General features: G+C 57.8%; 1 protein-coding gene across 1 annotated transcript in view; it reads right to left on the minus strand.

Annotated features, from left to right (window-relative positions):
• Nucleotides 1–624: 624 nt before the first annotated feature.
• TFEB (transcription factor EB) overlaps nucleotides 625–24,003 on the minus strand; it is a 48,131-nt gene continuing 24,752 nt past the window's right edge. The window contains exons 2-9 of the mRNA XM_065912944.1: nucleotides 7,421–7,643; nucleotides 7,078–7,332; nucleotides 6,503–6,580; nucleotides 4,558–4,678; nucleotides 4,410–4,466; nucleotides 3,625–3,700; nucleotides 2,721–2,868; nucleotides 625–1,721 (exon numbers count right to left, since the gene is read on the minus strand). Coding sequence (XP_065769016.1) covers nucleotides 1,233–1,721; nucleotides 2,721–2,868; nucleotides 3,625–3,700; nucleotides 4,410–4,466; nucleotides 4,558–4,678; nucleotides 6,503–6,580; nucleotides 7,078–7,332; nucleotides 7,421–7,627 — 1,431 coding nt within the window. The 5' untranslated portion in view covers nucleotides 7,628–7,643 and the 3' untranslated portion in view covers nucleotides 625–1,232. The remainder of the gene's footprint in view (nucleotides 1,722–2,720; nucleotides 2,869–3,624; nucleotides 3,701–4,409; nucleotides 4,467–4,557; nucleotides 4,679–6,502; nucleotides 6,581–7,077; nucleotides 7,333–7,420; nucleotides 7,644–24,003) is intronic.

The following is a 24,003-nucleotide window of genomic DNA, read 5'->3' on the forward strand; positions in this document are numbered from 1 at the left end:
GGGGGGCTCTCACTGCCCCAGATTGCCGGAGCAGAACCTTCACCCTGGTTCCACCTGGCCTCCTGTGGTCCCACCTCCTCCCAAACTGTAGTTCACACGGGTCCCTCTCTCTCTCCCTTAACCCACAGGGCAGAGCCCCTCACGACCTAGGGAGCTTGTCCTGGGCCTTGCCCCCACAGAGCAGGCAGCCCACCTATGGAGAGGAGAGAACTGGGGGTGGGGACAGGAGAAACATGCCCACCGGCCTCGGCCCACAGTGCCCAGGAGCAGTAGACTTGGTTTCCAAGCAACGGGGTCTCCCAGTCACCCGGCTCGGCCAACTCAAGCCTCAGCTTCAGGTGTGAGACCGGCGGGGCGGCAGCGCCACCTTGTGGCCGCGGGGAGGGACACAGCCCCCAGCAGCACCCAAGACCCCTAAGTGAGGCTCCATCTCTAGCTTCTGAGGGGGCCCTGCTAGGGAGATGGGTGGTTCCAGGCGATGGACGCAATCCCTTCTGTCTGTATCTCCCATCGCGGATCCCCTTCGGGGGCATTGGAACTGTGAGCCCATTGGGTTGACTCCTCCCCGGCGTCTGCTGGCCCCCAGACACCCCCCCCAAAGAGACAGGACAAGCCAGTACAAAGCACAGTGTTTACTAAAGGCACAAAGTGGGGAGCCTCGAGGGGAGCTGCTCTTCCAGCAGTGACCCCACATTCTAGCTTGAACCCAGCGCCCCCTCTTCTGGCCACCCCCGCCCCCACACCACCGGGAGGAGAGCTGTTAGCACCAAAGGGGGGTGGGGGGCCCCACCTGTGGGTGGGGGAGTGCCAGAAAGGCAGGCCTGGGCACCCCTGGACCAGTCCGTGCCTCCGAGAAGGAACTTCTGGACCCCTGGCTCCAACGAGTCCTCCTTCACTGGTGGGGGGACCAGGCGCGAAGGTAAGATGTCTTCCTACCCCCAGAACACCCTGTCCCCCTCTGCGGCACCCCCTCACCTTGCCCTCGCGATTTCATCTCTAGGAGGGGCTGGGCTGCAGGCCTATTCCTGCCCGGCCCGGTGAAGAGGGCTGCCCCCGGGTGGGGGGCTTCCAACCCACGGGCTGCCAAGCGGGCTCTATGTCCACACGGGGTGGGGGGGCCAACAGAGGAGTGAGGCCGGGCAGGGGCTCCTTCACACACAAGTGCCGCCTGAAGGGTGGGGGGGCGGTGGTCCTGGCCCTCCCAGCCCCCAGGCCCGCCCCTGTCGCCCAGGTCACAGCACGTCGCCCTCCTCCATGCTGAAGCTGCTCCTGCGGCTGCTGGCCTTGGAGGCCTCAGGGGACATGGTGGAGAAGAGGGGGTCGGAGGCCAGTGGGAGCAGGGAGTCGTCTAGGAGCATGAGGTCCAGATCTTTCTTGGACAGATCGGGGAACGGGGAGGCATGCTCTGGCCCCAGAGGTTCGGGGTAGCCCGGGGGCCCTTCGTTGCCCCCGCCCCCAAAGCTCAGGTTGTGGCTGAAGTCCAGGTGGTGGAATGGGGACGGTGGCTGGGGCGGCTGGGCTGGAGGGGGCAGTGGGGCTTGGGGGGGCAGGGCCGGCAGTGGCTCGGGGTCGGGGACCTCGGCCCCCGATAGCAGGGCCTCCCCCGGGCCCTCCTCACTGGGCAGCTCCTGCTTCACCACCTGCTGGGCCAGCTCAGCCATGTTCATGCCGGAGGGCGAGGTGGTGGGCAGGCCATGCACCCGAGCCTGCATCTCCAGCTCCTGCGGGCAGGACAGACAGAGGCTGAAGGCACCCACCCCTGGGAACCTGCTGCTGCCACCCCAGCCCCCGCTGCTGCCCTTAACCCTCCCTTTGTGACACCCAAGACCACAAAATATCTCAGCTGGGAGCAAGTATAGGGCAGCTCTAGAGTCTTCACCAGCATGTTTTCCAGCTACAAGTCGCAACTCATTAGTGGGTTGGGAAACCACTACAGTTGAGTCTTGACCAGCTCTCTTTCTATTTTTTTTTTTTTTAATTGAAATAGACTTGCCTAGACTAGACTAGACTAGAAATTATCAGAATGCATTACATCTATTAAGGATGAGGGTTCTTTCATGAAACTTTGATTTTTTTTTTCACTTTGAGCTGACTATGTGTGCTGGATTGCAATGTGAATCGTATTATCTACCATAAGAAACAGAAAATCTTTGAAGTTGCAGTCCAATCGCCCTTTATATAGGTGACCAGTGTCAGGCCCAAAGAAGACAAAAGGCCTTCAACAACAGAGCCAGGACTAGGTGGCTCTAGGTGGTAGCATAGACTTTCCCAAGCCTTTGTTCTTTCTCTTGCTCACTGTGGGCACTCCCTGCCAAGTAATTCCAGCTCTCTGCCTCCCACAGAGATAGGTTTACCCTTTCCTGCCCCCCTTGTGGGGGCAAGCACATGCATCAATGCAAGCACATGCATTGATCAAGGAAATGTGAGCAGAAGGGACCCTAAGAGTGACATGGGGCAGCTCTAGATGTGCCTGTCCACCAGCCTGGATCCTAAAATGAGAGTCTTGCAGAGCAGACCCTCCAGCTGACATCTGCTGCTTAAAGTTGCTGGGGATTGTTTGTTACCCAACAATAACATCCTGACTGATACGTCCTCCCTCCCCATGGGGATCATCCCTCCATCTCCAACCGCAGAAGTGTAAGCACTGCCCCTGGGGTCAGGACTCAAGCCAGAGGTCAGGAGTCAGAGCTACCCAAGAGGACCAGGTGCAAGGCCCAGACCTGGATACGGAGCCACAGCTGCTTGTTGGTCATCTCCAGGCGCCGAGAATGGTTCTCCAGCTCCCGGGACTTCTGCAAGTCCTTCTGCATTCTCCGGATGTAGTCGACAGAGGCCTTGAGGATGGTGCCCTTGTTCCAGCGCACGTCCCTGCAGGCCAGGCAGAATCAGAGGCTCATGCTCAGAGGAGGGGGCAAGGATTTGCCAGGAGCTTTGTGGGTGGACGTAAAACCCTGCTGCGGTTTCCGAGTTGACGTTGCCTGTCCCAAATTTGCCCCAAACCCCAGACCTGACCAACCCCTATTTATGGAGGAGGCCAATCTCCATCTGCAAATGGGCCCTCCCAAGTGACTGTGGTGTCACCACCCACCTCGTTAATCCCAAGTGAAAGGGTTAGTGTGCGACCCCGTGGACTGGAGCCCGCCAGGCATCTCTGTCCATGGGATTTCCCAGGCAAGAACACTGTTCCCTTCTCCAGGTGATCTTCCCGACCCAGGGGGGAACCCATTCTCCTGCATTGCAATCCCAGGAACCAGGCAATTCAGAGCAGCCTCCTTCCCCAGGCCTCCCATGTCTGCCACCAAAACCCACACCTGTTCTCGACCCTCACGACTCCTATCCCCAGACCACCTCTGCACCAGTCTGGTGGCCTCAGCAAACTTTCCTAGCATGACTCCTCCTCCAGGAAGCCCCCCTGACCCCACCCTCACTTCTGGGACCTGGACTCCTCCTTCCTGTCTTGAGCCTTTCTTAGTTGGGAGATGGAAGGTTCTTCTTTTCCCAAACATGATAAGATCTTTAAGAAGCAAAAGGGGATTTTCTTCCCATCCCTTCCCCCTAGCAACCAGCAGATAATACCTGTGAGCTGCTGCCCTCCCCTCCCCTTCCTCCAGGAAATCCACTCACAAGTCATTGGCCTTGGGGATCAGCATGCCCAGCTCCTTGATGCGGTCATTGATGTTGAACCTCCTTCGCCTCTCAACTAGAAGTAACAAATTTCAGGGGAAACAATTAGGGAGATGAGGACCCCACCTGGGGAGAAGGGTCCAGCCCAAGGAGGGATGCCTTAGTCCTTCTGGGAAGGAACGGGTGACCACTACATGGGCGAAGAGCCAACTCATTGCAAAGACCCTGGGAAAGACTGAAGGCAGGAGGAGAAGGGGACGACAGAGGACACGATGGTTGGATGGCATCTCTGACTCAATGGACATGAGTTTGAGCAAGCTCTGGGTGATGGTGAAGGACAGGGAAGCCTGGAGTGCTGCAGGCCATGGGGTCTCAAAGAGTCGGACATGACTGAGCAACTGAATCACCACCCCCACAGCCAAATAGGGTGGCTATGGGGGTGGGGGGGTGGGGGCAGGCCAGACATGACTAGGGGGGGAAGACCTAGCAGACAAGGCTGCCTGGAGAAGCCTCTCTCCACTGCTCAGAACGCTCCACGCCCTAAAGAAAACAGTCTGATAAACTCATTCCCTCTGAAGTTCTGGGAATTTCATGAATACCTCTTCCCTGGAGCACCTCTCTCCCCTACCTCCTAGCAAGGACTGGTGGGAAGAGGCTGAATCCAGTCACGCCAATGCCAGGATTTTAAGGCCTCATGTAAGGAATCCTTCCTAGAAGCTGCAGGTCAGAGGGTAGCTTTGGAGCCAGCCCAGGTGAGAGGAGGAAGAGGGGCAGGGGAGACTCACTGAGGTTGTGATTGTCTTTCTTCTGCCGCTCCTTGGCCAGGGCCCGGCTCTCAGCATCTGGAGAACAGGAGAGGAGAGCTGGGAGGTGAGGCGCTGGGGAGACCCGGCCGGGATGGGGGCACGCCGCCGGGAGGCAGCGGGGCGGTACCTGTGAGTTCACGCTTCTGCGTCAGGTCGGCTGGGCAGGAGCTGCTGGTGACGCCCACCAGGGAGGCGGTGACCTGGGGGTCCCCACTGTACACATTCAGGTGACTGCTGGACAGGGGCAGCTGCAGGAAGAGGCGGGGAAGAAGACTCGGTGAGCGGGCCCCTTCTGCGGGGGGCTGGGGTCAGAGCCCGGGCAGAGTCCAGAGCTGAAGAAGAGGCGGCCCCTGCCCTCAGCGAGCAGCCAGCCAGTGCTGCCGGAAAGCGGCGGGAGGGGAGATAGGGCCTGTGGAAGCCCGGGGGAGGGGCACCTAATCTGGAGTTTCTGGAAGGTTTCCAGAGGACTTGGTGAGGAAGGGCACTGCAGGCTGAGGGTGGCTGAGCAGAGAAGCCGGCCAGGAGGAGCTGCCGGAGCGCAGAGCATGAGGTGGGCGATGCTGGGGGACCCGGGAAGGCAGCTTCCACCTGCAGAGACCCTGGCGCTTGGCGACAGGCAGCCACTGAGGGGTTAAACGGGGGCCCCACAGGAACAGATCTGAGCTCTGGAAAGATCTCCCACCACACGTGCATGAAAAGCAAAATCACAGGCCCAGAACCCTGCAGAGTACAGGGGGGACCACTGACAGAGCCAGACGCTGCGCCCTGCCCTCTCTCCTCCCAGCCCTCCACGGCCCCGCTGGCAGCAGCAGGCTTCCCATCCCGCTGAGCCACTGGGCGCTGGTCCCAGGGCGGCGGTCGTGGAGGACTGACTCCCTGACTTCCCACAGTGTCAAGGGCCGGGGCCCCAAGGGCGGGAGTGAGCAGCTAAGGTTCATGGAACTCCAAAAAGAGGGGAGAAGATGCCCCAGTTTCACCAGCTCAGTGTAAATACCTGCCCCCCATTGCACAGAACTCGCCCCCAGTGTCTGGCCTTATCTAATTTGCCCACCATCCTGTGGGTAGAAGGCACCATCCCCAGGGGTTCAGAACAGTTAAGGGACTTCCCAGGTCACAGCCAAAGACAGGCGTCTAGATGCTAAGCCTGGCCCCTTCCCACCCACCCCGGGACCTGTGGGGGAAGCCTGGACCATGAATTCGGCTAAGAGGCTGCTGGAGGCAGGGGACCAAGCAGGCCGGATAGCACTTCCCCCTCAGAGGGAGGGGCGCAGGCCTGTGCTTAGCTGGCCCCAGGCTTAGGAGAGGTGTGTGCGTGTGTGTGAGTGGCTCAGTCGTGTCCAACTCTTTGGGAACCCATGGATTGTGGCCCACCAGGCTCCTCTGTCCATGGGATTCTCCAGGCAAGAATACTGGAGTGGGTAGCCATTCCCTTCTCCAGGGCGTTTTCACAACCCAGGGATGGAACCCAGGTCTTCTGCATCGCAGGCATATTCTTTACCGTCTCAGCCGCCAGCGAAGCCCTTGGTAGAGTAGTGAAAGTCACTCAGTCGTGTCTGATTCTTTGTGACCCCGTGGGCTATACAGTCCATGGAATTCTCCAGGCCAGAATACCGGAGTGGGTAGCTAGCTTTTCCCTTCTCCAGGGGATCTTCCCAGCCCAGGAATCAAACACAGGTCTCCTACATTGCAGGCGGATTCTTTACCAGGAAGAGGAGAGGAGCCCCATATCCCAAAGGAACTCATCTGCTCCAGGCCTTCCTGGAGCCACACTGCTCCCCTCAGCACCAGTGCCTGCCCCCCTGCCCCCATCCTAACTCGGGCAGCCTTCCCCAGACACCCCTCCCCGCTGAAGCCCCACCACGCACACAGGCTAAGGGACATGTCTCTGGATGCACAATTCTGCCGGGCCTGGCCCTCGTCACATGGTTGGGTGGAGGTGACTCTCATCTCTGCAGCGAGACACCATCTCCGCCCAGGTGAGGACCCTGTCTCTAGTTCTCTCCTGGGTCATGGCTCTTGGGGGGCCTCTGCCCCTCCCCCTAACACACCCACCCCGCCCTGGCCAGCAGTACCGTGTTGGGCATCTGAGTTTCAGGATTGATGAAGCCCAGGACATCGTCCAGACACATAATGTTGTCAATGACATCAAACTGAAACAGGAAAAAAAAAAAAGTCCCTTTGTGGGAGAAGGCACTTGGAGAAAGGCAGAGGGGAAGGGGTACTGGACAGCCACTGACCTGAGGGACCCTGGAGCCCACACCCCACCCGCTCATCTGGGGATAAGGGAACAGGCCCAGAGAGACGATGAGCTGTCCGGGTTCCCCAGGCCCCAAGGCCCAGGTTAGGGCTCTTCCTAGGGAGCCAAGTTGCCCAGGGAGATTGCTTTATACCTTCTGTCGGGACATGGCCTTGCAGGTGTGCTGGGCATTCCGGTATGAGTCTCTTGTTTCTTCCTAGCAGAGCTTTCCGAACTAGGGATGATGTTTCTCCTGGGAGACTGGGGCTCCCTGAGGGCAGGGCTGTGTCCCCTCAGACCGGGGCTCCCTGAGGGCAGTGCCTTGCCTCTGCCGTTAGACTGGGAGCCTCAGGAGCACAGCACGGGGCCCCAGCTCCGCGGGTGGCAGGCACGGGCCAGCTCCTCACTCACCTCCCGCTCGGGGTTGGAGCCGATGTGCAGCATGGCCATGGGGCTGTTGGGAGCACTGTTGCCAGCTGAGGACGACAACACGTGTGCGGACCGCACGCCTGGGGAGGCGGCTGGCAGGGGCTTTGGGGAGCCCTGGGCGGGGCTGATGTGGGCGGCAAACTTGTTCCCGTAGGTCTCAGACAAGTACTCCCGCACCTTCTGGTCCCGGGACTGCTGCAGGTGGTAGGAGGTGGGGTTCTCCAGGTAGGACTGCACCTGGGAGAAGGAGGAGGAGGCAAAAGGCTGGAGCTCCGAGGGACCGGGGCAGGGGGTGGAGGGGACCGGCCCGAGCCCCAGGCCTCACCTTCAGCACCTCCCCTGGCACCGGCGGCGGAGACTGGAAGTGGACGGGGGTGTTGATGGCGGGGGTGGGCGGCCCCCCCAGCTGCTGCTGCTGCTGCTGCTGCTGCATATAATGCATGACGGCCTGCTGCTGCATGCGCTCCCGCTGCTCCTCCTGCTGGGCCTGCTCCCGCATGAGCTGCATGCGGAGCCCGATCCGCGACGCCATGGCGGCTGCCGGCTCCCTGCGGACAGGAGCGGGCAGGGCAGTGAGGCGGGGGGCCCTGCAACTCGCACGGGGTCTCGGGACTTCCCTGGCGGTGCGGGGCTGAGGACTCCGAGCTTCTGCTGCAGGGGGCCTGGGTTCAGTCCCTGGTCTGGGACCTGTGTTCGGTCGCTTCAGTCGTGTCCGACTCCATGCGACCCCATGGACTGTACCCCACCAGGCTCCTATGTCCATGGGGATTCTCCAGGCAAGCATACTAGAGTGGGTTGCCATGCCCTCCTCCAGGGGATCTTTCCGACCCAGGGATCGAACCCATGTCTCTAACGTCTCCTGTGACTTCCCTGGTAGTCCGGTGCTTAGGACTCCACGCTTCTACCTCATGGGTCCTGGGTTCAATCTCTGGTCTGGGAACTAAGATCCCGCAAACCGCACGTGCGGCCAAAAACAAACACAAAACAACAACAAAAACAAGCCAAACAGACTGCAGGGCTCTTGGGGAAGAGACCAGGACAAAGGTGACCGCATTTCACAGGAGCGGGAGGAGGGCGCGGGAGATTTGCTCAAGGTCACTGAGGAAGTGGATGGCAAAGACGAGACTTAAATCCAAGTCTGCTGGTTTCTTGGGCCAGAGATTCATCCATGCTCCCTTCATTTTTTCTAGTAGGTCAGCCCCCCAACTTGGAGTCAGTCTTGACCCCTTTCTCTCTCTCATGCCACCTGGTAAGCCTGCCAGATATGACCTCAGATACATCCTCCTCTGCTCCCGCCTCGCTGCCCCCAGGGTGGGCCCAGGCTCTGCCATGCCTTACCTGGCTTCCTGACGGCGCCGCCTAACCTCCTGCCGGCCCCCTGACATTCTACTTGCAACTCGATAATTAGAGGGATCCTGTTACAACCTGAGTTAGAGACTGTCCCTCTTTCGGCTCAGAACTCTCCTTGGTTCCCATTTCTGTCCGTGTAAAAGCCAAAGTCCTTCCCATAAAAAGCCCTCTCTGATCTGTCCCCACCTGATGGTCTCTGGTGACCCCATCAACTTCCTACGCTCCTCCCTGTTCCACCTGTTCCAGCCACACCTAATACCTCAAACACACCAGGCATGTTTCCTGCCTCAGGGCCTTTGCACCTGCGCTTCCCGCTGCCTGGGGTGCCCATCCCCCGGGTGCCACCATGGCTCCCTCCTTCACCCCCACCACTCAAGTGTGTCACCTCCTACGCTATTTATCACTGCAAAACCAGCACCCCCACCCCCGACTCTATGCCCCTTCGCTGTTGTATGTTTCCGCATGGCACTTATCACCATCTTAAATATTACGCATTTTTGCTTAGTTATTTCAATTCATCCTCTATCTCTCTCTCAGCAGGAATGCAAACTCCCCCCAGGGCAGGCATTTTGTCTGTCTTGTTCAGTGCTGTGCCTCAGGCCTCTACAAATGTATACAGGGAATGTTTACTATTTATGAACCAGCACTGGCCATCCAGCACTGAGCCAGCTGTAGGCCCTGAGAACATGGCATCTACAGTCCAGCAAGTGAGAAAGGCAAGTCCCTGGGTCCCTGTAACCCTGCACAGAAAAGGGCGCTTCGGGGCACCTCGTCCTCCCTGGGCGCAGCGAGGGCACTTGGTAAACTGAGTAGGTAAGTGGTGGATCAGCACACGCTGGCGGGTCAGCCGCAGTGTAGACCAGAGGCCAGAGCTGCACCCCAAGGTCCTCAGAATGAGACCCAGGCCTCGGGGGGTGACAAACGAAAGCAGTACAGGCTGACATGTTCTGCCGAGTGCCAGACATCAGACTATGTTGGCATTAGAGGAAGGTCCTGGTAAATACAGGCTTCCCAGGTGGCGCTGGTGGTAAAGAACCCACCTGCCAATGCAGGAGACATGGGTTCGATCCCTGTGTTGGGAAGATCCCCTGGAGAAGGAAATGGCACCCCACTCCGGTATTCTTGCCTGGAAAATTCCGTAGGCAGAGGAGCCTGGCGGGCTGCAACCCATGGGGCCGCAAGGAGTCAGAGATAACGGAGCGACTGAGCACACACTGGCAAATATTCAGTGAAAATCACCAGATCAGGGAACTAATAATAATCTGCGTCCTATCTGAGCATTCACTGTGTGCTGGGCAGGGCTCCAGACCCTTTCACCTCAAATAGCCCCCTCTGGTAGCTCTGGTTATTATTCTGCTCCTACAGATGGGGAGAGACGGTGGCACAGGGAGGCTAAGTATGCTGCAGCGGGAACGGAGCCGGGACCCAATGCCAGTCTGGCCCCCCAGCCCATTGTGGCTCGGGGTGGGGGTTCTGCAGACCATCATGTCTCTGTGTAGAGCTGGGAAGCTGTTTGTCCCAGGTTGCACGTCTGGTTGATCCAGGGCCAGGAATGGAGCCCCAGCCACCTGACCCCAGGCCAGGGCTCCGTCTAACCACCCCGCAGCCTGCCCTATAAAGTGGAGAGGCTCCGTCCACCTTGAGGGCTGAGTAGTCAGTGGCCATTACCTCATCTCCCTTCCTTGATTTCCTGCCCCCTTAGGCTAGGAATTCCTGAAGAGGCTGCCTCGGCCCCAGGGGTCTCTGGCCAGCTCCCAACAGGGCAGTCGCCACGGAGAAAGGGGCAGATGCCCCCCTTCTCCACCCTCCTCCATCCCGTGGTAGGGACGCAGCCGTCCTGTGGTCCCACAGAGGGGTGGCCTGTCTTTGGGCCTCCTCCCCAATTACAGCCTTGCAGACCTCATGGGCTCTGACCCCGGCCCACACCCCTCACAGCTGCACCCCCTGCCTGCTCACACAAGCAGTGAGCAGGAACAATCTGACTTCAGTTGGCCCCAGCAGGCGGCGAGGCGATGCAGACACTGGGCCTGGCAGTGCCAGCCGGCCCCAGGGGGACTTGGGGAGAACGAGCCCCTTGTTTCTCTGACAAAGGGCTGGGTGAGAACCTGGGCTCGGGCCCCGGCTAAGCCTCTCATTGGCTGGGCCATCCTCAGTTTGCTCATTTGTAAAATGGACGCAGGAAACCCTGCCCGCTCCCCTCCACCCCGACTCACATGGGATCTAAGAGCCTCAGGGAGAGGATGCTGAATTGCAAACCGCAAGGTGTCTGCATATCAGAGGGTGTCCAACGCCATAGCCTGTCCCCTGTCCTCGGACAAAGGGTGGCTCCCCCACCTCCACCTCCACTGCCAAAGCTGTCATCCCCCGCCACAGAGCTGCTGCCATTTGCTGAGTCCCAGCCCCATCCTCTGCTCACTCCACCTCCCCGCCTGGGTTGCTCTGGGTGTGGTGTGGCTCGGTGGGATGGGTGTTGAGCTTAGGGTGGGACTTGAGGGTGAGGGAATCCAAGGGCAGACGGGGTGGTCCCGGACAGGGCACAGACGATAGTGGATCTCATTGCCTCCAGGCTCCCCTCCCCAGCAAGCCCCAAAGCACACGTGCTCACTCAGCGCCTAAGGGCCACTCGCAGCCTCCCTGGCACCCAGTCTGGCCAGGAGGGGCTGAGAGGAGGGACACGGGAAGTCCAAAATGCCCCAGACCCTCCCCAACATCTGACCACAGACCTGCCAGGCCTGGAAAGGCTCCACCGTGCGTAACCCAGTAACACCGGGAGCCTGCGGCTGAGCTGTATCCGGGTTCTAGTTTAGTTGTGACCAAAATGGGCTTCTCCATCCAACGGAGGCAGCCAAAGTGTCTGCTCTGCCCGTACTGGCTGGGTGATGTCGGGAAAGCCACTCAACCTTGGTTTCTTCCTTGGGGAACATGGAGCCAGTGATGGCAGCTGCCTCATGGGCTTGTTGTGAGGATTCTAGGAGACACGGCGAGTGTGCAGAGCTCACCTCACAGCCCTGAGTGAGGTTGCTCAGTCGTGTCTGACTCTTTGCGACCCCATGGACTGCAGCCCACCAGGCTCCTCCGTCCATGGGATTCTCCAGGCAAGAATCCCAGAGTAGGTTGCCATTTCCTTCTTTAGGCTAACAGCCCTTAGGCATTCGATGGTGGGTGGATCTTGGCTCCTCTCTGAAGCAGTGCCCTTTTCTGGTCAGGGGCCAGAGGTGGTTTCACACTAGCCTATGTGGGGCCTCGCTTGTCAGTCATTTACACCTTAGTATGAACAGCTGGTCAGAGCCTTTCCCAAGGAAAGATGTGGACAGAGGGAGGGGAAAGATGGGGAGAGATCAGTGAGGAGAGGCAAGTAGAAAGAGGGTCCCAAGACAGGAAGGTCTCAGGTATCAGGAAGATCTCAGAGACACAGCATTGAGTGGACAAATCGAACTGCAGAATAAAATGTACAGCCAGAGCCCGCTGAGGCAGGAAATAAATAAATGTGTAGAAAAGACTGGAAGAATCAGGATGCTTCCTGAATGCCTACTAACGGTCAGGGCTACACTAGGTGCTTTTCAAATATTAACTCATCTGTTCTTCACAGCAACCCGAGTCAGTGACTACTAGTATTGCCCTCAATTTCCGGGGAGAAACTGAGGCGCAGAAAGGTGAAGTCACTGGTCCAAAGTCACATATCTGATGAGTAGCAAGATGGCGATTTGAACCAGGCAGCCTGATTCACAGCCGCTACTCTTTATGCACTCATCTGGGCCCCCAACATCCAAACTGTTCGCTGTGGTTACCTCCGGGGAAGAACAGTGGAGTGGGAGGGGCAAAGAGGGGTTCTTAGAGTTTCTCATCCCACTTTCGAAGCAGTTAACTTTTAGGATTATGAAGACGTGCTACTTGTACGGTTCTTGTGTGTGTGTATGTGTGTGTGTGTGTGTGGTCGCACCACGAGGCATGCAGGATCCCAAGTCCCTGACCAGGGGTCAAACTCGCACCCTTAGCCATGGAAGCAGAGATTTCTAACCACTGGACCACCAAGGAAGTCTCTGTTGTGATTCCTTAAAAACAAGGGGAAAGGGAGTAAGGCAGCTTCTAGGGGTTTGTGAGGAGCCCCACCGGCTTCCAATCATGTCCAAAGGTGGGATTCCCCAGGTCCACCTGGAATCTGGCCCACGCCCTGCCTTGCTCAGCGAGGTGGTCATTAGGCCAGCTGAGGACCCTGGGTGAGGACACTGAGTGGCCTCCGGAAGCACAGGTCAGGGTCAGAAGCCACATGCCAGCACCCAGGGTCCAACTCAGGTTCCTCTACAGCCCCCGACACAAGCCTTCGGAGGGGACGTGGTCTTCATGAGGGGCCCCCCAAACAGCCCTGAGCTGAGGCACGTCCCTTCAATTGCGTGCGGGGCCTGAGCTGCCTTGGGGACTTTTCCTCCTTCCAGGCGATCTTTTAAAAAATATGAGCAGTAAGCAGAAAACACATAGAGCCTCAAGAGCCAGCAACTCCATTCCTAAGAGTCTGCCCAGCAGAAAAGCATCCCAGTGGCCGCCAGAGGACACGGACTAGAATGTTCACAGCAGCGCTATAGATAGTGGCCAAAACTGGACGCCACTCAAATGTCCATCAACAGGAAGATGGATAAAGAGGTGATATCTTCATGCCCTGGAATGCTGCTTAGCGGTGGGAGTGAACCAACTATTGCTAAACACAACTCAGATGACTCTCACAGACGTAACGGTGAACAAAAGAAGCCAAACAGGCACATACAGTGATTGATACGGGTCAGAAACGGGTAAAACAAATCTTTTATGTTAGAATTCAGGATCCTGGTTACCCTTGGCGGGAGTGATGGGGAGGTGACACAGGACAGCTTGGGGTGGGGGCTGGGAGGACTAGGAATGCTCTGTAATTTGATGCGGGTATTGGTGACATGGGAGGATTGAGTTTATGAAAATGCATCCAGATGTTCACTCAACAGTTTGCACACTTTTCTCTCAATGTGTCATACTTTCACTAAAATTTTACAGAAGAATGAGGGCAGACCTTAAAGAATGTAAAAGAAGTGCTGAACAAATTACCCTTCCCCTCCCCCACCCAAGTGTGACCATGACTTTAAAATGCCTTTGGTACCAGGCAGCTTCAACACCACTGCCCAAGGGTAGCTTGGTATCAAAGCCTTTAAAAATATCAAAGCCTTTAAAAATATCCACTAGCTCAAAGAAGAAGTCTCAAATACAGGAAAGGCTTTTATGCATAAAGATGTCCATCACATTTTATAGAGAAAAATAAAAAATAGTCTCAATGTCCAGCAATAGGATGGTTAAATTATGTTGCGTTCTGGAATCCTCTGGGGGTCCCACTCTGGGTTAGAACTCTGCACTTTCACTGCTAAGGACCCAGGTTCCCAGGTTCAATCCCTGGTTGGGGAACTAATATCCCACAAGACACAGGGTCGAAAAAAAAAAAGAAAGGTTGTGTTCCTCCTCATGGAATGTTGTGTTTATAATGAGTAACACAGGGATATGTCAAGTGATAAAAAGTAGTATGCAAAGTTATATATAAAATCTGATCATCATTGTGTAAAATATGTGTAAAAAAACCTCTTAGGAGGAAATAAACTAAAATATGACTGACTTCTTTGGATGATGAAATCACAAACAATTTTTTCTTTCTTTTTACATTTTGGAATGTTGTTCTTTTTCTATAATGAACATGTATATCTTTCTAACAAGGAAAAATAAACTAATGCTTATGGACCATGTATGGACCTGCTTATGCACCAGGTATGCTTAAATGCATGTTATTTATTAATAATGATCACAATTACTTTATGATATGAGCACCAGTACTATCCTTCCCCCACCTCCCTTTATAGATGAGGCAAGTTTGTCACTTGCCAAAGGTCGCAGAGCTAATGAGCGGCTAGGCTGGATGCTGGCAGTCTGACTCCACCACCCTAATCCTGGGGCTTAGAGTCTGGCCCTGGTCCCGCACTTGGGGCAAGGTGGTCACATTTTATTTTAGGGATTCCCACTGAAGAAGCCCCCCTCCAATCAAAGGGTTTCAGCAGCTGATCTCTTTCATCTAGCTCAGGGGCCAGAGGGTGCCTGGGACAAGGGAATGGTTTGGAATTCTCAAACACAAGCAGAAAAAATTCTGCCCTTCCTCAAAGGGTAGAGATAATTTCCTGTATTCCTAGGAAAAAACATTATGTCTGGCGGCTGAAACAACAAAGTGTGGACGCTCAGAGGCCAGGGTGCCTGGTTAAGCCATTTATTACGTTCTACGCCTCTGCGGTCGGAAGAAATTTTCTTCTGATCCAGTCTATTACAAACCACCAGTTGTGTGGGAACGGCCCAGTTGTGGCGGAGGGGAAATCAAACCAATCACTAAAGGAAGGCCTCCTGAACAGGTGCTGAGGCTCCCGGAGGCAGGGGGACGGACCCCGCGACCTCCTGGGTAAACTTGCAGCCTTGGGAAGGGAAGAAAGGGGAAGATTCCAGGATTGGGGGTTGTTTTATCTTCTCGGAGACCCCTCTGGCAGAGTACCTGGCAAAGGAAGGACTGATGAACTAGGAAATGGAACAAGAGTGTCCACAGAACCCCCACACCTTAGGACAAGGCCGTTCCTAATTATCAAGATGGTCATGGATCCCCAGGGGGCCTGGTGGGGGCAACAGGGTGCCCCCTGATGGGTGCACCCATTTGGGTGGCACCCAAAGAGAGCTAAGGGTAGGGAGGTGTCATAAGATCAGTCCCCAGGAGCCATACCTGCCCATAAGATGATGTGGGAACTTGGCAGCAGGATGCCTGGGGATGAATTCCAGACATGGGCCTGACTCAGTGTCCAAGCCTAGCCTCAGTCTTTCCATCAGCCACGTGGGACTTACCAGCTGGGGAACCTCTCCCACAGAGCTGCTGTGACCCAAGCTGGGATGCTGTGTGGAGGCCTCTGCAAGTGTGAAATCACGGGTGGCGGGGCGGGGGGATGTCACCACTGGGTCACTGTTCACCATCGTTTCATCCATGCCCACCGGGGGCATCCCTGGGCCAGTCCCCTCTTTCTGTTCTTCAGTTTCTTTTGAGGAAAGGGTCCCCACCATTCCTCCATCCATTTACATGTTGGGGCCCCAGGTAGGGGAAGTCCTGCCTAGTGGCCACCCAGCTTCCATCTCTTCTTACAGACTGGCCAGAAGAAAGGCTTTGGCCAGCTTTTCCCAGGACAGGACACCCTCTTTGTTTCCTGTCCAGAAGCCTTGGGTTTTAAAAGATTTTCTTTCCAAAGCCTGTCTATGATACGTAATTCACTGCAGTACACTGGGAGAGGCAGGTGGGGAGCAAGGAAGCCTACCTCTCTGGGTTCTAAAGAGATCAAGAGCAGGCAGGGTACCCGAGCACATCGCCTGTGCTGGAGACACTTAATTGAGTGGGTTGTTATCATCTTAGCTGACCCAAGGTCTCTTGGGGGTCATGAAAAGCAACAGTGGGCCCTCTGGCTGCCTCCAGCATTGAAAGAAAACAACTGGGAGTCACACTTGCTCTGGTAGGTGTGACCGGCAGGACCCTGCAGGGCTGGGGGCGGGGAGAGTACAGTCAGGGGCTTGTTTTTTTTTGGGGGGGGGGTGCCATTCCATGGAACATGCAGGATCTTAGTTCCCCACCCAGAGATCGAACCCGCACGCCCTGCACTGGAAGTGTGGAGTCTTAACCACTTGGCCACCAGGGAAGTCCCAGGGGCTTGTTTTCGATAACCTGACCAACCTAGACAGCATATTAAAAAGCAGAGACATTACTTTGCCAGCAAAGGTCCGTCTAGTCAAGGCTATGGTTTTTCCAGTAGTCATGTATGGATGTAAGAGTTGGACTATAAAGAAAGTTGAGCGCTGAAGAATTGATGCTTTTGAACTGTGGTGTTGGAGAAGACTTTTGAGAGTCCCTTGGACTGCAAGGAGATCCAACCAGTCCATCCTAAAGGAGATCAGTCCTGAATATTCACTGGAAGGAATGATGTTGAAACTGAAACTCCAATACTTTGGCCACCTGATGCGACGAACTGACTGATGTGAAAAGACCCTGATGCTGGGAAAGATTGAAGGCGGGAGGAGAAGGGGACAGAGGATGAGATGGTTGGATGGTATCACTGACTCAACAGGCATGAGTTTGAGTAAACTCCGGGAGTTGGTGATGGACAGGGAGGCCTGGTGTGCTGCAGTCCATGGGGTCGCAAAGAGTCGGACACGACTGAGTGACTGAACTGACTGACTGACTGACTGAACGCAGGCAGGAGGTGGAGAGGAGGGAGAGGAAGGAGTGTGGACGTGAAGGGCAGACACCAGAGCTCCCGGGCCGCTGAGTGGCCTCCAGGCCCCACGGCTCAAGCCATCAGCCCCACATCCCGGCTCACGTCCCGCAGGAAAGGGTGGGAGCTGGCGCCTCCTGGCTGGCCCCGGGCAGGGCAAGGGGGGCAGCTTCAAAGGCAACCCCAGACCAGAGAGGCGCCCATCCTGTCTCCGAGGGATCAGCTGGTCCCTGGCGGGAGGCCGGCCCCAAGAGCACTATCACTGTGCTTTGAAGGATGGGGGCCTCGGGTGGGCAGGGGAACACGTGGCTGAAAGAAGCAGGCAGAGGAGAAACTAGAACAGTCCCGGGAGGTGTCTGCTTTTGTGATATGCATAGAATCAGGCAGGCCACACACACAAACGCTCTGCCGTCTGTCTCTCTCACACCCAGACACACACAGTGCAGAACCCCCCACCCTGCCGCTCGGCGGGGAGCCGCCCCTCTCCTGGGTTGGAGCGGGTGAGGGGGCTGAAACCCCCGTCTTCCCCTTCTCCCTTGCAGCCCATGCCGGCCACCCCATCCCCTTGAACAGCCTGCCTGTGGCCACATGGTCTTGTTCCCCGGTTGCTCCTGGTCACCGCTAGTCTCCCCAGCTACAAGGAAGCTCCCAGAGAAATCGGCTTTCTTCCTCAGAACCTCCGCCCCATCCCAGCCGGCAGACTTCCCAGAACGAGACTCGGGGCCCCGGGAGGCTGCTCGTCCAACCACCCGTCACGTGTTCAGTTACCACCTGTTCACTCATTCAGCAAACAGCCTGAGTCCCCTCCGTGGACCAGGCAGAGTCCTGAGCACATGACGAGATCAGATCTCACCCGTCCCCACAGACACTTCACAGGACAGAGCTTCTGCAGATGAGAAAACCAAGACTCGCAGAGGGGTTCCGGGCCCTGGGCAAGGTCACGCTACAAGGACACAGTGAAGCGGGGAGGCCAGCCCAGGTCTCCTGCTGGTGTGTGGCCACCACCAGCTCCAGTATCAGAAGGAAACCCGGGGTGCAGAGGGAAGAACCCTAGAGATGGATTATTGTCCCCGTAAACTCCCAGCCCCGCCTCACCCCTTGTTGTCCTCAGTGAATCCTATGGAGGGTCCCAGAGGCCTGCACACCCCTCAGCCCTCCCAGAGGCCCCAGGACACAGGCCAGGCCCGGCCCACCTGCAGGCTCTCTGCTGTTACATGGCCAAGACTGATCCAGGCCCGGGGCTTAGGAGACCAACCATACATCGGGATCTCACTGAGGCAGTTAACGCAGGCCACACAAGGGCCTCAGGAGGAAATCATATCAAACAGGCTGGACAGAAATGCGATTGCATGAACCGGAGTCCTGACACTGGATGGCAGGGGTGTGTGTGTGCGCCCAGAGGGGTCGCTGGGAGGGAAGGACAGCCCACAGATGGCGCCCCAGACAGAAACGGGGCTTGCAGAGCAGGGGTTTCAAGGCTGGGTCTCCAAAGGCTTCAAGCCCTGTGTGACCCCCCCGCCCCGCCCACCCCAGCCCACCTGATCCCCTCCCGCTGCTAAGTTCTGTGGGTTGTAGGTCAGCCTGAAAGGTCATCAGTGCCCCCACCAGGGAAGCTGAGGCCCAAGACTCCGCCTAGTGGGTCACTGTGTGCCATCATGGATTTGGGGCCCAAGAGTTTGGAGCCTCTGGAATGAGTACGCTCCCAAAGGGCCGAGTAGGGTTGGAAAGCTGCGTTTAGCTGTCCCACCGCCCAGCTGTGTGAGCCCACCTGGGGCCCCTCTCCCAGCTGGACCCCTGGTTGGTCACGTGATGGGGCAGTTGCAGGGCTCAGGCCGTAGAGACGGTCTGGGGCTGGATGCCCGCCAAGCCGCCCTGCAGGCGGGGGACAGGGAGAGCCGTCTCGGGAACTCTCTCTCCAGAGCTGCGGCAGCCTCAGGGGACCCGGCCTTCTCTTGTCTGTCTCCTTAGGAGAGAGCAACCGCTCCCCAGCCCCAGTGCCGGTCTCTTGGGCAGGGCAGGCCTGCTGACCCGGGTGTGAGAGGACACAGCCTGCGGCAGCGAGGAGCACAGCCTGCATGCACATGGAGCGGCCTCTGGCTCCAGACCCGGGGCCTCGCTCCAAACCCAGCCTTCTCTGCCCCAGGCCAGGGCGCCTGGCTCCTGCCCCTGCCCTTGGGGGCTTCCTCCGCTTCCTCCCGGCTGCAGCCGCCTCTCCGGTCTCCAACCTCCCTGCCCACCATCCACTGCAATGAACTCCTACTGTTCGGCTTCCTTTTTCAGACTTTAATCTGCCTCTGAGGACGTGGAAGACAACCTCTTTAAAACTGAAGCATCCAGGCTTTGCCTAATAAAAGAAGACTTTGGAAGAGAGGAGGGGCAAAGAAGGGAGAAAGACACTTATGAGCCCTGACAACTGCGTTAAATTCGCAGAAGGTGGCCCATGGCGTCCGGGAACAAACCGCCAGGCATTCATTACTATTAGCCCTGATTCCTTTGTGCAGTTCTAAGCTGATACATGGTACTGATGTCATCCTCAAAGTATACACCACTGGGGATGCAGAAATATACTCCCCATTTCACAGAGGGAGCAACTGAGGCAAAGAGGCTGACAGCTTGCCCCAGGTTCCATGACAGTAGGCAGTAGAGCTGGGGCGCCTGGTCAGCACACCCAACCTCCGCCTGCAGAGGCTCATGAGTGCCCGGAGCCTGTCTGCATGCTGGGTGCCCAGGCTGGGATTCAGCCTGGAAAGGGCCTGAGGAGGCAGGGAGGGAGTCATAGGCTCTGGGCTAGGCAGGTGGGGCTGGATGCTGCTCCCTGCGGTCCAAGCCCTCTGCCATCCCCTCAGCTGCATCTCTGCCTTCTGAGTCCACTCCCTGGAAGATGGCTGGGTTCAGTAAAATGCTCATATGCTGTGGACCCAACAGACCAGAGCTCGTCTGGCTTTGCCACTCTTCAGTTGTGTGACCCAGAACAGGTACTTAACCTCTCAGAGCCTCAGTTTCCCCATCTGTAAAATAAGATGGCAGTCATGCCACTTCTCTCAGAGGAGGCGAGGGGAATCAAAGGAGCTGGCGTGTGTGAGGTGCCTGGCACCTAGGGGGGTGGCCCATGAAAGTCAGTTCCCTGGCCGGGTGAGCAGTGTCCATTTGGCTGGAGTTTGGAGGGCCTTTTAAGACTTCACCACTGAAAGCATGACCCACAGGCATCATATCCCCAAGAGCTGGTTAGAAACGCAGATTTTTAGGCCCCAGCCCAGACCTATGGATGTTATTACTTTAACACAGCATCCTAGGAGATTGGTGGGCATGTTAAAGTCACTTCACTTGCAGCTTGCTGGGGCTTGGTCACTTGCTGGTTTCAAGTGGGACAGGTGGGAGAGGGAGCCACGAGGTGGAAAGAGATGCTGAAAGGGGCAGGCACAGGCCTTCCGAGCCCCACAGTGAACCTGAGCAAACTGCCCAGACTCTCGGGCCCCGAGGTCAAGGTGGAGGCAGGAATGAGGGCTCCAGGCTGGCTCTGGACTCCCGATTACTCGGTGCCGGGCCTCTGGCCGGGGCAGGAGGGGAAACAGCCTGCAGGAACCAAAGGGAAGCTGATAAGCTTCCCTGTGGTGGGAGCGCAACCCAGACAGGCCTACTCACACACATACACAGCACCTCCTACACAAACCATTGCGCGCACACACACACACCCTGCCCCAGGACTTGGCTGCCCAGAGAACAGCCCCAGCAGAGAGCAGACAACTCTGAGAACAGGCTGTGGCTGAGCCGTGCGTGAGGCGTGCAGGCTGCTGGGGCCTCTATAGCCAGCCTGGATGACCACTCTACACACCCCCACCGCTCGGCCCCTCCCCTTCATCTGCCTGAGCCCAAACCCAGCTGAGCAACAAGAGACCCAAGATCGGCTCCCCTGAGCTTCAAAGGGACTCACATTCTAATTGGTCCCCTTGCAACGTGCCCGCTGATGGGCCCGCATCCCAGGTTGCTGGATGGTAGATGGCAGGATGGAGCACTGACCTCAGGGTTTCCCCCGGGAGGCAGCAACACCCAGTGGACGGAGCCCATGCCCATCTCCCACACATACATGAGCAACAGCAAAGCCCACCCTCTCCCCGGCCACACAGCTTCGGGAGCGGCAGGGACCCCCGCCCCTGGACCCACGGGTGGGTAGCAACGCTCTCACCCACACACCTTCAACTTCAGCTCAGAAACACACACCCACTGACCTCTTTCACCTCCGCGGACTGGACAGCCAGGGGCCCCCAGGTTCACAGGGCTCCAAAAAAATCCTAAAATGTGGGCCCTCAAGCAGGCCTGGGATGCCCAAGAGAGAACCATCGACTAGGGGGTCACTGGGGGCTGCTGCAAGGTGCACGATGTCATGGGTTCTGGAAAGCCCCTTGGCCCCACAATATCCCTCCACCGCGTCCGGAAATCCCTTCCAAACTTCTAAGAGTCACTGCCAGGAGAGGCTCCCACCTGAAGCCTGGTCAGCTCACAGCCCCAATGAGAGGCGGCCGACAGCTGGCCTGAGTGGCAGAGGAGGGGCAGAGGGAGGGTGCGTGCCAGGCCGGCAGCGCCAGCTCCCACCGGGAGGGGGCACCCCCTGACACCCCAGAAGGCCCGTTCCAGAGAAGACAGCACCTCTCAGCCAGGGAGAAGGAGGGGTCCCTCAAAGGGAGGAGCTTTAAGCAACCCCACCTCCACGCATGCCAGGGGACATCGGGTCCTGCCCCCGGCAGTCTACAGAGAAGGCAAAGAGCTGGACCAGGAACCCAGGAACGGGGCGGGGGTGGGTGGGGTGGGGTGCCCTGAGTGATGAGCGCTGGGGGACAGGAGGGGGAATTAACCAGGTTCCAAAATAGCACTGCTGGTTCTGCCTCGCTTCACCCTGTGCAATGTCTGGCAGCTTCTGCTTTCGGTCTGACTCATGCCTGGCGGGGGCAGGACAGGGAGGCTGGAGCAGGCAGGGGCCGCCGGCTGACCACAGGCTGTTCTCCCCTCGCTACTGCCCCCCACCCGGTGGCTGGGCCTTCTCCCTGGCCCCGCCCCGGCGTGAGCTGCGCTTCTGGGAACTGGGAACACTCAATCGGGCCACAAAATCCAGGGGTCCCCTGCCCGGGTCCTTTCTCAGCCAGCCCACACTCGGCCCAAGGCTTCCTGAATGGCAGCTGCCCCAGAGTGGCTTCTCTGCTGCCCGGCCCAGGTGCCCGGCTGGCATCTCTAACCCCATCCGTCTGGAAGCCAGAGAACTCTCTCCCCAACACTTGAAATGACCTTGTACCGCAGCGTTCCCCTTCCCAGGCAAGGGAGCGGAGGGAGGCAGCCACCTTCACCTGTCCCTCCCCCACCCGCCACCACTACACAGGTATGAGATGCATCTCACGCTCAACGCGCACACAGCAGGCCCCCCACCCCATTTTCTATCCTGAAATGCCACAAATAACACTTGCCCTTTGCCAGGCAGAGGGAGGAACCCAGCGCCCTGGCTTTTGAGCTCGTTGGGTCAGGGCGGAGCCTTGCTCACTCTGCGCTCCCCATCCACCCCTCCCCCCACCTGTGCCCCTGACCCGTGCCCCCCTCCCCACCCCACCCCCTGCTTCCCCCACGGGGGTGAGACTTCTCCCGATCTCCTGATCAAAGATGCTTAAGCTCCCACCTGAGACAAACCAAAAGCTGCGTCGTAAGTTCCCAGTGCTAATCTCTCCCACGTCCTCCCAGCACTCACACCGACACACGCCTGCCCCGAATAAGCACAGCCACCTTTCTATCCAAGTGGGGCAGGTACAACTTCAAGGCCAAGTTCACTCTGCCAAAGCCGGCCCTGCCCTCGGGGTGGGAAATAGATGCCACCGGTACGTAGGGGGAGAATGTCAGAGGGCATGGGGCTGGCCAGCCCAGGTCAACATGCTCCTGCCCCCCACCCCACCCCCGCCGCCCTGGCACACACAGGCTGATCAAACCTGGTTTGGAAGTGAAAACATCAAGGGGAAAGTCTGTGGGTGGCAGCCGGAGAGATGAGTCAAAAGGGACCGGGGCTTGGCAGACCTGCCAGTGGCCCTTACGGAGTCTGGAGCGTGTGCTCTGCGTGTGCCCTCCGGGCTGGCACCTGCCTCTGCCCGGTCCCCTGCCGTCCCTGCCCCCACACCATGTGGCCTTACCTACACGCCCCCTCCCTCCCTTAACTCTGCTCCTTCCCCGGGCCCCCCAAGATAGGAGAGTCTAGTGTGAGTCTGAGGGATGGGGGCAGGAGTCTAGAAGGAGCAGGCCCCTCTCCAGGGAGCAGGTACAGGCAGGGCTTTCTCCACGGACAAAGAAGGGCACCCACGAATAAACTGACCCCCCACCCTTATTGCACCGTGAATTGCATCCTGTTCCCCATAGAGACTCGGCGAGAGGGCGCTGGAAGGCTCAGTTCCCCACTGACGAAAAGGCAGCCACGTGGCAGCCGTGGGTCTGGCGGCCTCAGGAGGGGAAGAGGCAGGGGCGCGAGAGAAAGGAAAAGGAAGTCAGAAAAACCGCTACAATCACAGCCTCCGCAGAGCTCTGCCGGAAGGGGACTCAGAGTGGCTCAGGCTCTGTGGCCACCCATCGCGTGGGCCCCACCCTCTAGGAGCAGACGTCAAGCTCAGAGAAAGAGAGAAAGGGCCAGAAAGGGCCGCCGTGTGTGGCCTCTGGTAAGGACCTCCTGCTCGCTGAATCCCTTTCCTCTGCACGGAGCGCCTAGAGGGGCCCTTGCAGCTTCTCCTCTTACCGTGACACCTGGCACGGAGCAGGTGCTCCTTAAGCATCTGCTGAATGCAGTGAATGTGGTACCCATGACTGGTCCCAGTGGGAAGGGTCTGCCCGGAGGCAGCGGGAGAGGGTGGTAGCAACTTCGTGGGCCTGGAGAGAAGGGAGGGGTGGCAAGGGGACTCGGCAGGAGGCACACTCCAAGGAACTGCTTGGCCACCATGCCTGCGTTCGGTGAGAGCAGCAGAGGCTGTCAGGGCCCCGGCCACGGCCCCTGGCTACTCCTAGTACCGACCTGCCCACCTGAGCACCTCCATCAGCCAGCACCTGCACACACCTGCACCAGAGCCAACGGAGGTAGCACCCACCTTTCCCCAGCCAAAGACAGAGGGGAACTAGTAACAAACTCCCAATTCTCTCCCCTTGTCCCGAGTGAAGTGAAAGTCTCTTGGTTGTGTACGACTCTTTGCAACCCTATGGACTATATAGTCCATGGAATTCTCCAGGCCAGAATACTGGAGTGGGGAGCCTTTCC

This window comes from Muntiacus reevesi, chromosome 20 (assembly GCF_963930625.1).
Source record: "Muntiacus reevesi chromosome 20, mMunRee1.1, whole genome shotgun sequence".
NCBI classification, from domain to species: Eukaryota; Metazoa; Chordata; class Mammalia; order Artiodactyla; family Cervidae; genus Muntiacus; species Muntiacus reevesi.